General features: G+C 50.1%; 5 protein-coding genes across 5 annotated transcripts; 3 read left to right on the top strand and 2 right to left on the bottom strand.

The window, feature by feature from the left end:
- Positions 1-2,876: 2,876 nt before the first annotated feature.
- GCG54_00013344 (uncharacterized protein) lies at positions 2,877-3,669 on the top strand (the record flags this gene model as incomplete). The annotated part of the gene is made up of 3 exons (XM_045413200.1): positions 2,877-2,899; positions 2,948-3,556; positions 3,615-3,669. The coding sequence occupies 3 exons, from the start codon at positions 2,877-2,879 to the stop codon at positions 3,667-3,669; spliced, it is 687 nt and encodes a 228-aa protein (XP_045262396.1).
- Positions 3,670-4,391: 722 nt separating this feature from the next.
- Positions 4,392-6,797, bottom strand: GCG54_00013343 (uncharacterized protein; the record flags this gene model as incomplete). The annotated part of the gene is made up of 8 exons (XM_045413199.1): positions 4,392-4,465; positions 4,528-4,980; positions 5,045-5,099; positions 5,303-5,521; positions 5,611-5,697; positions 5,754-6,068; positions 6,282-6,451; positions 6,719-6,797. The coding sequence occupies 8 exons, from the start codon at positions 6,795-6,797 to the stop codon at positions 4,392-4,394; spliced, it is 1,452 nt and encodes a 483-aa protein (XP_045262395.1).
- An 864-nt stretch (positions 6,798-7,661) lies between these two features.
- Positions 7,662-9,140, top strand: GCG54_00013342 (uncharacterized protein; the record flags this gene model as incomplete). The annotated part of the gene is made up of 5 exons (XM_045413198.1): positions 7,662-7,750; positions 7,869-8,101; positions 8,201-8,325; positions 8,440-8,881; positions 8,917-9,140. 5 exons carry the CDS (start codon positions 7,662-7,664, stop codon positions 9,138-9,140), a joined length of 1,113 nt encoding a protein of 370 aa, XP_045262394.1.
- Positions 9,141-10,787: 1,647 nt separating this feature from the next.
- On the top strand, positions 10,788-11,053 carry GCG54_00013341 (uncharacterized protein; the record flags this gene model as incomplete). The annotated part of the gene is made up of 2 exons (XM_045413197.1): positions 10,788-10,942; positions 11,008-11,053. The coding sequence occupies 2 exons, from the start codon at positions 10,788-10,790 to the stop codon at positions 11,051-11,053; spliced, it is 201 nt and encodes a 66-aa protein (XP_045262393.1).
- A 183-nt stretch (positions 11,054-11,236) lies between these two features.
- On the bottom strand, positions 11,237-14,195 carry GCG54_00013340 (Chromosome transmission fidelity protein 18; the record flags this gene model as incomplete). The annotated part of the gene is made up of 2 exons (XM_045413196.1): positions 11,237-11,672; positions 11,725-14,195. The coding sequence occupies 2 exons, from the start codon at positions 14,193-14,195 to the stop codon at positions 11,237-11,239; spliced, it is 2,907 nt and encodes a 968-aa protein (XP_045262392.1).
- Between the last annotated feature and the right edge of the window lie 403 nt (positions 14,196-14,598).

Raw genomic sequence — 14,598 nt, 5'->3', positions numbered from 1 at the left:
CTGAGACCACTGAACATTATGTATCCTAGCGTACATGTGTCTTGGCGGGGGGTGAAAAGAAAACGAAGATCTGCTGTGAATACCACTATCGACTTTGAGGCATGTGTGCAGCTTTCTCTTTATTACATTTATCTTCAACTGAGATGACCCTTGGCATAAGTCCCAGTAATAATGCTCTATCAGCGCTCTGGGGGCCAGGAAGCTACTAGGGGACTGACACTGGGTGTGTCAAACCTGACCATGTAATCAATGACGATATCGACGGCTACAGATACAATCTTATTCTTCTCGCTCCTCCTATCCCTCTTAAAGAAATTCCTTTTTGGATATCCCGTTAACGTTAACCCAACGACCGCGTATGAGTAGCTACAGGCCAATAGTTGTGCTAGCGAGCTAATGCGGGATACCTTGAGCGAAAAACAAGACTTTAGAAGTCGCACTGCCAACCGTTGATGCTAACACCGCCAAGGCCGCTTGAGATGCAGGTACTGATTTCCTTGCAACCGTCAGAGGGAACTTCAATGCTCTCTCCCTTGTAGTTCGTGATCGTGGCTATAGGAGGATTAGTCAGTATATGGACGCGTTCACGAATCAGACGTCATGGCTCATCACCGCGAAACTTACCGCTTTTAATGTCAGTGCCGTAGTTGCAACCATCGGTATTAGCCGAGTGCAAAACGACTTTGTAACCAGACACCTCGCATGAGCTGTCAAAGCTTCCTTGAAGTCTGCAATAGGTTTTGGGCGTACGGTCGGCCCAATCGTCGACTGGTGGTCCGTCCCAGTACCAGACGTCGAAGGTGAGACCAGCAGTGCCGCCAGCTGTCTCCGACGCGAACACAGCGATGGCCGCAAGGCTACCCTGGGCGAGGAGGGAAGAGAGAAGAATGGCGCTGGCCTTCATTCTGAGTATCGAAGCGTTGGGATTGTGATCTGAATAAGGGGGTTGTGAGTGATTGCAGATGGAGGTTATAATGTCTGATGAGACTGACAGCCTTGAGTGAGGAGACTGGCACGGTTTATATACTTGGTTCACTTCACAACTTGAAGTGTCTCTTAGCTGGATCAAAATCAAATGGGACTTTGGTGGTGGGACTTACGTGAACTCACTCACGATCTTGTTCGCGGAGACACAGGCGTTAGCTTCGTGACGTAGAAGACATCCTTGAACGATATTTTACGAACTATCCCTTCATGGCAAGATCTTCGCTAGCTCATGACGATGGCTTGTTGGCTCGAAAGATCAACAGGATAGAATGCGTACTCTTGTTGGTGATTTGTGGGTTTAACCCTTGCATGTTGGTGCAAGAGGTGCTGCGCCTGGCAGAATCCGCCCAGCGATTCTCGGATTTCAGCCTGGCCCCCAAATTGCAAAAGCTTCTAACAAGGTACTGAGCCCTGCGTATCATGCCACTGCCCTTGGAAGTCTTGCCAGATTAAACTTCCTAGAGTTGGAACACCCCGTAAGGAACCCGCAAGCTCAGTAGGGCTTGAGAATCTCCGCATGCCGTTCACGTTAGTGCGTTGATCAAGCCTAATTGATGAACTTATGGCGTTCACAAGGTAGAATTGCACTGCCTATTAACCTCCCTTATGTGAGTAAAAGCTGCGTTTCGGGGCTGCGAGTGAAACCCACGCCGATGTGGTGACCTGGCTCTGTGGCACACTGGCAAACTCAGAGTCCTTGGAGATCACGGCTGGATGGCGGTGAAGCGTTTAGGGCCACGTTGCTGGCTGAGATTCACAACAACATTGTTCAGTCTGATATTGGCAAAAGTTTAACAAGTGAGTAGTGATGTTGTCTCGCCGTTCACCATATAGATTTGGAAATTTCCTATGTAGCTCTTGCACAATCAACTAAACACATATGTTAGAGGTGAGTTAGAGGTGACTTGGTTGACTCTCCAATCTTTGAGATTCTGTGTCATGCGCTCAATTAAAAAGACCATTTAATTGACTTCTTGGCAAAGCTTTCAAGCACGTCAATACGTTCCAGGTGCGCTTGACCTCAAGTCTTGCGTAGAGACGATGTGTCTTTAACGTCGGGTGTCTTAATTAGTACAGATTCGCACAGAAGCTCCATTGACTCGCCCGGATTGGTTGCTGTGTGGCCGTTCTATGCGCCCAAATGCGCATTTGCGATGCCGCATGACCTAATGCGACCATAGATCAATACCCATGAAGGGAAAAACAACTGCAGCTCATGCGAACCGCCAACCCCAACGTCAGTTGCTAATAATAGTATTGCGCAGCCACAACCCTTCGACGGTACTTTTGGGCTGTCGCTAAACTGTCACGTGTTGAGATCGGGGGCTCTCTCGTTGGCTGTTCTGGTTTAAACGCACCGTTGGCCAAGTCCGGTCTTTTGTGGTACACCTCCACCACAGCTCACATCACATCGGACCATACTCGACAAATCAGCCAGGATGCCCGTCAATCCTCAGATCAAATCTGCCTTCGTCAATGTACTACCGCGCGAGGTCCGTGATTCCATATATGTCGAGCTCTGGCGCTCCTGTGGTCTCCGTCAACATATTCTATATCATGGAGAACCAGAGTACCATCACTTCTGCCATTGGCCGTGCTTTATCGAGTTCGATGTTCAGGATCCATTGCAAAAAGAGCTTGAAGCGGTGAGAGTCCGCCTCGGCGTTCCCTTAGGCGAGGATATCTCCCGTCACAGTTGCCCTGGAATCGGGAGGCCTTATGCCAGATACTTGCAATCTCCATGGATGAACCACTGGCCTTGTGGCGAGGTTGCCTATCAGAAGCACGGCAAGGGGGGTTTTCCGGGCTTTGGTACTTCAGGGTTTACTTGTTGGAAAAAAGGCTGCAGTGGCTATGAAAACAACGACTGGTCAAACCCATATCTTTCCATGCTCTTGTTGTGTAAGACCGTGTGAGTTGCCCCACCTATCAGAGAACCATTCAATACTAACGAACGTAGATCGGAAGAGTGCCTGCAGTCCATCTACAGGTCGACAACATTCATCTTCACCGACATGCCGACTATGCAGATGTTTTTCGGGTATTGCGAGCTTCACCCAATCGTAAAAACCTTCCCAAAAATAGGCACCACACCACCAGCCTTCTTCAAGTACGCTCGAAACGTGGAACTCTCGTTTGGTCCAGACTTTCCCCTGCAGCTACTGTGTGCGAATTTCGATCTTCCCGGAATTCCTCGCCGCCACGATGTCTACGATTTCCACTGGTTGCGCCTTGACCGATTCGAGAACCTCCAGACCTTCAACATATGGATCGCTTCACGGTGTAGCTCGAACCGTACCCCTTCAAAGTACGATGCTCTCTGTGGCATCAAGGAATTTGATACAAAGAGTTTGAGAGATCGTCTTGCGCCATTCAGCTTGATTGGCTCAGTCACGATAAGCACACCCCTCAGCTCACGCATAGCACCAGAAGAGGGTTGTGTGGAAGACGTCGCATTGCCTGGCATTCGACTTTACAAACGAGGGTCCGGGGATAAATTCCATCCAATCTTGGGAACGGTCAACCCAGGAGGCATGTACGACGATGTAATCCACACTACAACTGAGATGTATGAGCACTTGGTTTCTTTCCGACGTCTACTTTGGCTAACATTTTGCCTCAAATAGGGAAATTCGGCTTGGTTATGACGGAACCAATTACATTTTGATGAAGGATGGCTGAATGCGGCTACTAGTCGTAAGTTCGGTCAGTCTACAATGTGTTTTCTGTTTCGGAAGTTGTGGGAAATTGCCTCCGTTCAGGATGTAGATAGTTGCTAGCTTTTCTCTTAAAGAGGGTCAAACTTTTGCATAAGACGTATGTTTCGGTCGAAGCCGTATAGTATATCTTCTTCTCGTCATCTCGGCCAGCTCTTAACACACACATGCACACACGCGCACGCGCGCATACTCACCCACACCATACGCAAGACTATCAGGCGTGAATACTCATAGCACTAGAGTGTCAGTGCTTTGATTCATTATAAGCCAGCTCCCTAGCACCAAAAACAAAATGATATTCAGATCTGAAGTACCCAATATTCGCGCACGGTGGAACCTTCAGGTGCATGCGTTACTTCTTAAACGGGGACATGTAACGGTTCATTTTCACAGAGATTCACTTGCAATTAGGACTTGATCATAGAAGACAACAGAGGATAGATTATGAAGTCTCTTGGAGGTATCTAATATACTTCCTTTTATAGTTTTTCCTCACTCAGCTGACATAAGCTGTTCCTAGCTAAAGGCTATCAACAAAGATCTAGGTTCAGCCTGTAGATGTAACGCGTCGTTAGGATCTAACTGCTTCATCCCGGCTGCCTCGTGCAAAGCCCTCATTCTTACAGTCTCGTACACAGTCCTCAATTTCCCCAAACTCTGGGACTATCTCAAATCCATTCATATTCATTTTTTGTCGGGATAAAACTCATACCGCAAGCAACCGGCTTCAATCTTGCCTCCAGTTCCGCCGTTGTTGCCTGTGAGGGTGACACTATTAGCATACAAAGCTATGCGAATAGTTGAAGGGTACAAGACATACAAGATAGAAAGTTGTCTCTCATGATACTCTCACAGGTGATGCTCTTATCACCTTCAATAGGAAACTCAGCGCTTTGCTCAACGGCGTCCTTGCAACCGTTGATCCAAGTGATTCTCCAGTTGCCTCGTTCCGGTGCGCGCCGGCCATACCAGTGGATGTCTCCATCTCCCTCCTTCATTTTCTTGTTTCTTGCTTCAAGGCTGCAACCTATGAAAGACCACCGTTTCTGAGCTTTGCCATTCACGTCGAGGTGTTCGTATTGCTTATTGCACTCTCGTACACCGAGTGTCGGCTTCGGGGCAGGTTCCGGGGCAGGTTCTGGGGAAGGTTCAGGAGCAGGTTCCGGGGCAGGTTCTGCCATCTTCTCCACCTCCCATGTGAAGTTGCCGCAGCCCACGTCAATAGACGCCTTTCTGAACATGCGGACTCCTGCCGAGCCATGATTTGATCCACCTAACATGAGAATCTTTGTCAGTTGATCCTTGGTCACCAAGTATTGAAGACTGGGAGTGCTCACAGTTGCTCTTGACAAGCTTATCCCATGCACTTCTGCAGACGTCTTCGTCGTTTACCTGGCATTCGTCATCAAGAGGAAGAAATCACAGAAATATGGTGTAATCTTGGTAATTATCGATATTCTCCGGTGGTGTTCTTCGCACAAACCCTCTTTTCGTCTGTTGCTGGGTTGCCAAGGCGGCCTTCAGGCGAGGGATCTCATTACCACTAATATCATACGGTGTAGGTCCTTGCGGTGCGCGCCTATATTATTCATTACCCTTTCGCAAAATGTCTTCGAAGTGTTCTCCAGAAAGAACTTGCTGGGAACATTCGTGAGCTTGCCGGGACATTCGATGCTGATATCGGGCTGTGGAGGCTGTTGGGGCTCTTCTTTGATATTCTTTAACGCATCGAGGACGGCCTGCTCAAAGACGACGTCGGAAATGGTGACTTGGGTAACAACACAAGGGAAGCAGTTGCACCCCTTACTTCTGCCCTTTTACAGGTCAGTATATTCGGGGGCTTTTTGGGACCTAAGACATTGTCTAAGGGGAGAGAGTTTTGAACCCGACCGTTTTGACTCACTTCAGAACAAGCCCAATCAACCAAGCCTGTAACCTTGGGCTCTTCAACCCTGACACTGGTCGGTTTGCAGTCTCCGTCGCATGATGGCTGTGATTGATCTGTCAGTAAGAGATGGGTATCGAAACTGGACTTGGATGCCTTACCTGAGTTCCTGCAGAACAGCTGCTGCTTGAGGTTGAAGTGCTCCTGGTGGATGTTTTGGTCTTGGTAACCCTGTGGATGCTCTCCTTCGGGATCTCATTTGCGTTGGGGATTGCCTTGCCGTTTTGGATATGTCCCCAAACCCAGGCCCAAAACGAGCCGGCTGTGATCGTAGAGCTCCCCCAGACAGCTGCATTTGCCGCTGCTTCGCCGCCTGAAAGAGCTGCACCTATAGCTTCGGCTTCTTCCTCTGATGAAAAGATGATCGTCTCTTCCAGGGCAGACTCAGCTCCACCATCGGCCTCGCCACCGTCAATCTAGCCGTCCTCGCTTCCTGGGCCACTTTCATATCCCGAGTCGTGCTCCTCCGTCAAGACTTGATCTGTGAGAGGACGCGCAAAGCTGTTCCTGAGCTCTGTGTCGGCGGCTACACGTTGTACGTAATCGGCCAAGCCGCAAGCTGGTCCCCCCTGACGCTTGTAGAACACGTTTCGAGGCTGTCTCCTGTGCTTTGCAGCACAGGCAGTTACCTCCTTCGCTATCGCCTCCAACTTAGCCTTGAGTCCGGGGCTCAGCAGGATGTTCAGACCGCCGGCGGCATTCTTCGATGCAGTGACAGCATTCGTGACGGTCGCGACCGCTGTCCCTCCCGAACCAACAGACGTGACAATTGTTATCGCAATGTACTGAGAGTTGTGTCCTATCCACTAGGCAAGTTGCGTGTCAACGAAAGAGTCACAAAGGAGAGAGACGGGCAACCTCACCTTTGTTGTACCTTGTTCCAACGTAAGATATCTCGTATGTGCTTCTATTTAACCTGGTCTGTAGTCGATCCACGAGAACCGATTAGCTGCTGCAGTATAATGAAAATCATAGGTCAGATAAGGGCATGTTGAAGAAAAGAATACAAATAGTATGTAAATTGACGAACGGGATGTCATTTGAAGATTCTGATGGGCTTACTTACGTAGGTTCAGCCCCAGGGGGGTTGACTCCAATTTGACCACTCTTAGTCGGCCCAATGGCGGCAACCACGACACTGACATGAAGTCATTAGCATCTGGAATTGTTTCCTTCGAAAGGCCTGAGGAAGTGTATAATACCGGCCAGCCGCAGGATCCACTGTTTGTCGGGCAGTCAAGTGACCTTCGTTGGTGACGCTAGCCAAGGGTTGATCATGAAGCTACGTAGCTGCCCCCGCATTTGACAGCAGACCGAGAACAACAAGAGTGTACGGTTTCATAGTTGAAGGGTGAATAGCTGTAAGACAAGAAGTAATAGCAATAGATTGAAAGTACTTTTGAATGGAGCTTCACAAAAGCCTTTGTAACTGACTTCTACGAGAAAGATGAGATGGTCAGGAAGCTTGTTCCATGACTCCTACGATGTTAGCCGCCGGACTAGATATAACTTACACCTAGGCAACATTTAGTAGCGGACAAGCTATCACCAATGTCCCGCGAATCTTCTCAGCAGACCTCACGGACGAGGATTTGCCGTCTGACCCCCATTGCTCTGGGAGCTGTATTCTATTTTGATTATCGTGTTGGAATCTAGCCTCAGACCCCACGCCAACAAGGCAACGTCAATATTGATGCCAAGCTCAACATGTTGACCGAAGCAACCAACAGAGCCCTCGGAGTCAGTCAAGATTCCCTGAATAATGGCCCAGCCACTCCAGAGTCGGATGATTTTCAATCAAAGCCGCATCGGCGCAGCACGCCGGTAACTACCTTGGGACCGATAGCCCCCATCATTGTCACTCCGGCCCACCTCCGGGTCGCAAGTACGGGCCAACAGACCCTATGAGAGCCTTCACTTTCTAATAGACTGTAACGGAATTGATTCTCAGACCCCAATTCACGATTGAGAGTTGTTCCAACATTCATTTCATTGAGTCAACAGTCAGCATGCGCCCTCTTCAAATCCTCATTCTTGTCTTGCAAGGCTCGCTTGCCGCTGAAGCAGCTAGCTGGACGTTGCACGGATCTTGTTTTAAGTCGGTGATCCGATCTACTCGCCGAATGATTATGTCTCAGCGAGCTATTTGATTTGATTTTGCCTTGACTTTGATATGTAGCCAGGTAAAGACTGCCTACTAACGAGCACTTAGACAGAAAAGAAGTCTTCGAGAACGGCAATCCATCAAAGAAGATCACTGTGGACGACAAGGAATTGGAGAATGCCATTCTTAAAGGCGTCGAGGACGCAAAGGCCTGGGCGGCAGCCGCCGCTTCCCACATTAAAGACTCACTGAGCAAAAACCCCTTGAAGGGTCGGACTGTCAAAACTGCTTTAGAACCCCTTCTTGTGAAGGATGACTATAACAAAGCCGCAGGCGACGTCAAGTGTAAGTTGCTTCCCAGACAGCATTATGTTTCTTCTTCGAGTTTCGTGACGCAATAGTCTACAGCATAGGGCCTCAACCTGACTTTCGAAACACCTGTAGCGAAATTCGACAACATCGCCACCATGAAAGGCCCCGTCGGTAGGGAGGGTAACGAAAATGGGAGATATGAAAAGTCTTCAGCTTGGGCAGCTCTCAAAAAGTCGGACGACCACCACTTCAACTTCGTAAGTTTCGTCTACATCTCATGTCAGCATCAAACAGAACCCGAGTCTTGAAACATTGAGACATACTTGTTCTTTTCACATGCCGTGATCGTTTGAGACTAAGTCCGCTACCAGATCATCACCTGCCGACCAGACATCACTTGGGTCCCTGACCGAAACGAACTCAACCCCTTGCCAGTTCCATGGGACAATGTCCGACAAAATCAGCTCACGAACCCCCACGACTTTGTCAATTTTCTCAAAGAGGAAGAAGCGCTAGGATACTGGGGTAAGATAGACCACAATCAAGTAAAAGTCAAGGCCGTTACCGCGCGCGATCTGAATACGCCAACCGGCGAGCGTTTGAGAATCCCCGAATCGATCAATTTTCACCCCCTGTGGATCAAATTCCAGCGGATCAGGGGATTTGTTGACTGGACGCAGGAAACGGTCAATAAAGTCACAGCGAAAACTGCCCCTGATGCGTTTCAACAGCTAAGCAAGGAGAGAAAAAAAGGATATTCGCCCAGTGGATGGCTTGCTTCAAGACTGCTTCGCAACAGACGTTTTGCACGAGGTAGGCTCTCTTACTAAGAGCAATCGTTTCCTCAGTCTCAATTGCTTACTTAACGCTCCAGTTCTTTCATCTGACGTCCTTTGGAGCCATGTTTGACGACATGGATCTCGCTTATGGATGGGCTAATAACGTCAAGGCCAAGAATCGTGAGAACCCCGACTTATATTCTCTCATTGCCGCGGTTATTCATTTGCTCTACAAAGAAGGGACAAACTACAAGGTGACGGCGGAGGGCCATGTAAAAGTCAAGGCTCCCTGATCGTCGTCATGGATATGTCAATCGCAGAAAATTGCCATTAAGTAGCAAGCTGAGCACATGCGAGGGATGTAGTCGCATGGATGCCTATTGTTGAGACTGCGCTGCACTGCTCAAGGCGAGGATAGCCTATTGTTCGATGAGAATTAAGAAGTTTGGTTTGAGATCTTCTTAAGATGCTTGAAAGTTAAATCCAGAAAAGAACAAGTACAAACACACAGAAACATGTCTCTGTTTTTTCTGCAGTAAGCTGTGCAGTCTCGCCCGCCTGCGTTCTCAATTTAGTGAAATCACAAACTATAGATGACATGTTATGCAGAGTTTTACTATCCCGGCGAATACTTCCAGCTGGCCGGGCGGACTATTACTTATAGCTTTTACCTACGTAGTGGCTCTAGCTCTTATTACTATTATTCTCATTAACGTATTTCTTGTTGTTGTAGTTGTTATTGTGGTCGTCTTTAGTATCGTTATTAGCATTATCTCTTTTCTTTTGTCAAAAATGACGTACGCTACTACTTTCCTCTTATCCTATCCGCCCGGTTAGCTAGAAGTATCCACCAAGATAGCAAAAGTTGTTACGCAAGACTGCGAGTTTTCTTTTGTGGCGAATGAGCTATCTAATGATGTTATAGATATCGCAACATAGCACAAGTCAGAAGACGGCTACCATTCAAAAGCATAGCGTTCCCTGCACGTAGCAGACCGCAACTGCCTAGAGTCCAACCGCATCCCGAAAGTCCGCAAAATACTCACCGACGGCATGGGATGGAAATGACTGGCTGCTGTTCAAGTTGCCATTCTCGCCTAGACATGCTTTTTGTCCTGCATTATTCTTGACTCAACTCTTGCTGCCTTCCATCACAATTAGGCTATTCATCAAAAAGTCTATTTACCCAATAAAAACGGTTTCCAGTCAATACAAGAGCTCAATGAATTGAGTCTTTGAGCAAGGATGACAACATCGCCCATCGTTCTCTACGCAACTCAACCCTTCGCTCTCGGTTGACTACCGTCTGAGCCCATTGGCCCATCGCCGGCGGGATACTTTTCCAACAGGTAGATGGACAGGGATGCTCTCAACTCCCACCAACTTGGCATCTGCCCCCCAGTTCATCTCATACCTGCTCCCCCCACGTTCATCCTAGGATGCCCGCATCTGCGTCCCCAGCCCTACGCCAGCGACTCAGGCAACATTCGGGTTTTTTAAAGTTCGCGATGGAGGCTTTTCAGATTGCTGAAACTCATGTCAGTTATATTGCGGCTGGCTCATTCACTATGTGGGATGCGGTAAAGGTGGAGTAAATGCGAGTATGCAAGCTGCCTGTGGTCCGGAGAGGTGATACACGGTGCGGGTTTAGAGGAAAGTGGCCTTCCATGCAATCGGGCACGCGGACTTTGGGTTTTCCTCTGCGGACTGCTTCGCCTTGGAGTCTAGCTACTGATCTGTGGATACAACCGCTGCGGACCTACGATTTGACCTACGGGGAGTTTGGGCTCGGAGAGATCTGCTGGTGGATAAAAAAAACTATAAGACTGTCCAGTCTCTTCCTATGTTGCTCTCAACCATTGACCCCATCCACTCACCAAGTCTCATCTCAACTCAACAAACCCTTCCAACCACAAACCGCCCCTAAACCAACCGCCAAAATGCAGTTCTCTACCCTCCTCACTGTCTTCGCTTCCGTTGCCGCCGTCAGCGCCATCGCCGCCCCCAAGCCTCTGACCCCGGCCCAGTGCGCTGCCAACAACCTGAAGCACTGCAACAACTCCAACGAGCCCTGCCCCGTCGGCTGCTTCTGCCCGTGAGTAAACCCCTGGAGAGGTGGAGCGTAGATTTGAAAGACCATGGAAACTGACACGTTGATAGCGGCGGAAACCTGCCCGAGGGAGGCTGCTGCGCCGGCAGCTGCTAAACGGCCACGCATCTCTGAGTGGGATGATGGGCGAGAGGATGACGCGGTGACCTGGAATTAGGGGCAGTTTAGTTGCAATACATACCATTCATCGTGACCCAAAGAACGCTCAACACCCCTCAGCAGTAACAATTGTGAAGGCAAAACATCATAATGCATTCATCCCTCATACCCAAAGCACTTCTACAACCCCTTCATAAACTCCCCGAACGAGATAGGTTTCCTGACCGCATTATTCAATCCTTCATGGTACGTTACCCAGACCTTGATATCCTCCTTCGTCTCCTCCCTCTGCTTCTTCCTCTTGGTTCCGTTCGGATCCACTTCGCCTAGAGGCCGCGTCGGGATGATCCTCCCGAAAAAGTCCTTCTTCACGCTCTTCTCGAGGGCCTTCTCCTGCTCTTTGATGATGTTTTCCTTGTCAACCTTCACAGGGGCCTCCTCATGTCCCATGGGGTTGCCCGCTTTGAAGCGCGCCTGTCGCGCGGCCGCCTCTCGGAGAATGACGGTCTTTTGGAGTTCTTGATCGAGGCATTGGCGGACGGCATAGCGTGTTGGGGCGGAGCTGGAGAGGAGAAGGCCTCCTGCTGTTTCGTATACCGCAAGTGCGTCAAGGTCACTGAGGATACGTTAGTGTGAACTTGTACGCGAGGGGACGGATGATGACTTACGGCTCCATGCGGTACACCCACTGAGGCCCCCTGTTCACCAACGAATCCGTCTCAATCTTGCCCTTTTGCATTTCGATACCGACCTCCGCCATAATCTCCGCGGCGCGTTTGACCATGGCCTTCTCCGTATCCTTTCGTACACTTGCTGTGCTCGTGCCGCTGCCGCCAATAACGACAGGCTTGACGTCTGGTGATACCATGCGAACAAGATACGGTAGAAAGTCTGTCGCGACATCTTCCGGGCTTCGGAAAGACCTCCCCAACGTAGGGGCAAGCTGCGCCTGGATGGCCTGTAGCATAGACTTGTTCTCCTTCAATGCCTGGTGAGCAGCATAGTCCGCTTGAGGACCAGAAAATGGCACGGGTGGCTCGTCGTTCTCCTGTGCATCTGCACCCCATTTCTTGTCGTATCCCATGTTGACTTGATACTTTTTCGACGAGGCAAAGAGTGAGTGGCATGCAAGGATAGGCTGGCTTAGATATGGCGCCAGCTCCCAGTCCTGGCTGAAAAAGGTTCTTGACGAACAAGTGTCCAGAAAGTGCATCCAATCGTAGGCTTCGTTGGGCTTGGACAAGAACGAGTCGTCGTTGAATTCGCGGTTGGGGTACTCGAGGAAGATGTCAGTCATGATACGGTCGACTTCGCCGCTGGTGTCAATCATGTGTCGCAAACGTTCCATGGCGTTCTTCTTGTGGTACTCCGCAAAACCCAGCTGGGCCTTGGGCTGCTCATGCTTGTGCTTGAGATGCGATGTGCTGTCCAAAGCTTGCTTCGGGAAGCCGCCGCCTTCCTGGAAGATTCGTGACACGATGTCTTTCGTGCTTCCTCGTCCAAGACCCCTTGCTCCGCCGGCGCCGTTTGTAAGATCGTGCATAACGTTCTTCTCGAGCCATTGCCTTGTCAACTTGTCGTTGAAGCTCGCAGCAGCCTTGAAACGTCCAGCAACCCACTCGCCAACAACCATGACACCACGTAGATCGCCTTCAGCTCCGCTCTCGGCTCCTCGTTTCGCATCGATGCCACTTGTCATACCCCAAGCGGCTTCGCAGATCTTGCGAGCAGCATCTTTCTCACAGGGAACGCCCTCCTTGTCGAAGACCGCCTTCAATCGCGTGACAACAGCATCGATGGTGGGCTTTCCAACATGGATAATCTCAGCCATACCTGACTGTCGGAGAGGTCTCAGTGCCGGAGCATAGACGTCGTTGCAGATGAGAATAAGCGGTCTCATCAAACGAAAGTCGTCGCCCTTCTTCTTCTTGCGGTTGTTGTTCACGACTCCTGAGCCGTTCTTCTGGTCCAACAAAACGAGATCGATAAGGGCTTTGACGAACCCTCCCTCCCCTGAAGCTCCAGCTCCGCCGACTACACCGTCCACCTCATCGACAATCACACATGCCGGTTTTGCAACCTTTTGCTGCTGTTCGCCATCCTTGGTCTTGACGTTCTCGACCGTCTTGACACTTTCGGTTCCTAGAGAGGTCCGGATGCGGTTCTTGACGACGTCTTTGCTTCGGTCGTCACTGGCATTGATCTCCATCACATCGTATCCTGCTTGCCGCGCGCACACATGCGCCAGCGTTGTCTTTCCAAGACCAGGGGGGCCCGTCAACATGAGAATCTTCTTGTGTGGCTTTTCCTCCTCCTGCTGACCCTGCTTCGCGCCTGGCCGTCTCGAGATGGGCGCCTTCTTTGCGATACCAGGGAAGACGATCGGATCCCATCGCTTGAGCCAGCGCAGGACCATGCGGTTGGTGCCATCGTCACCGCAGAGATCTAGGAAGTTCTTGGCTCTGTACTTCTCGGTCCAGAGGAGAGTCTTCTTCTGATGCTTGCCGACCACTGGCTCCTCCACTGACCGAACCGGCACGTCGTTCTCTTTCCTTTGCGGCTTTGGCTTTTCCGCGGCCTCTTTCTTGGCCTTGTCGATGAGCTCGTTGATATCGATACCATAGTATGCGCGCCTCGCCCTCCCTTCCTTCGTCTTAGATCTCGCAGCAACGATGTTCTCGTATGAAGTGTTGGTAGTCGGCTTTCGCTGCTTGATCGTCGTAGAGGCGCCGGTGCAGGTTGTTACTTTAAAGGTTCGCGCGCTCTTTAAAATCGACGGTGTAGAACTCAACAATGTAGATGCAAGGCTTCGAGGCGCTTTGGCGCGGGGAGGCTCTATTCTTGTAGGAGCGCTGTTGTTCTGTTTCGCGGGTGCCGGCGCTGATGGCTCGAGAATCTCTTCGTCAGGGGTGAGTGTAACAGGAGCTGGTCGTTGACTGCGAGATCCAAAGTCGAGGATTTGCTTTTTCAATGGTGGTTGCTGGGTATCATGGTCGGAATCGGAATCATCGTCAAGCAGAAATCCGCTCTTGACTTTCGGCTTGGATTTTGTCGGGTCGGCCGCTGCTGGGCGCGCGCGCTTCCCTGCGGGTGGTGAGGAGCTGGCAGGAAATGTGATGGGTGATGAAGCGCTCGGCATTTTGACTAGTTGTTGGGTTAGACGAGATCTGGTCCCAGGCTGTCTTCGTGGCGACGTCTAAGGCTGCTTCGACTTGCAATTGCAGAAAGTGTGTCGCTGCAGTGACAAGCTAGGTGGGTTGGGAGACGCGCGACGGGACGCGCTTCGTCCTGAACGCGTTGAGTGCGAGTGGGTCCGCCTGCATACTGTGCTAATTGAGTGAGATGAATTTAGCGCACTGTATCTTACAGACTGATGACGTGAAGGGATACTCAACGCAGCCTTGAAAGCAGTTGCTATGAGCCCAATTGATGTTTTGAAGACGATGTTTGAAATTAAATTTTGTACTAATGCGTTGCAATATTTCATATCAACTTGCATCATAGAGGCGTGACTGTAGATTACATTCCCCAAGTGAGAAATC

This window comes from Colletotrichum gloeosporioides, assembly GCF_011800055.1.
Source record: "Colletotrichum gloeosporioides strain Lc1 chromosome Unknown consensus_55, whole genome shotgun sequence".
Taxonomy (NCBI): Eukaryota; Fungi; Ascomycota; class Sordariomycetes; order Glomerellales; family Glomerellaceae; genus Colletotrichum; species Colletotrichum gloeosporioides.
The sequence above is the reverse complement of the archived record's forward strand: the minus strand, read 5'-3'. Positions and strand labels throughout refer to the sequence as shown.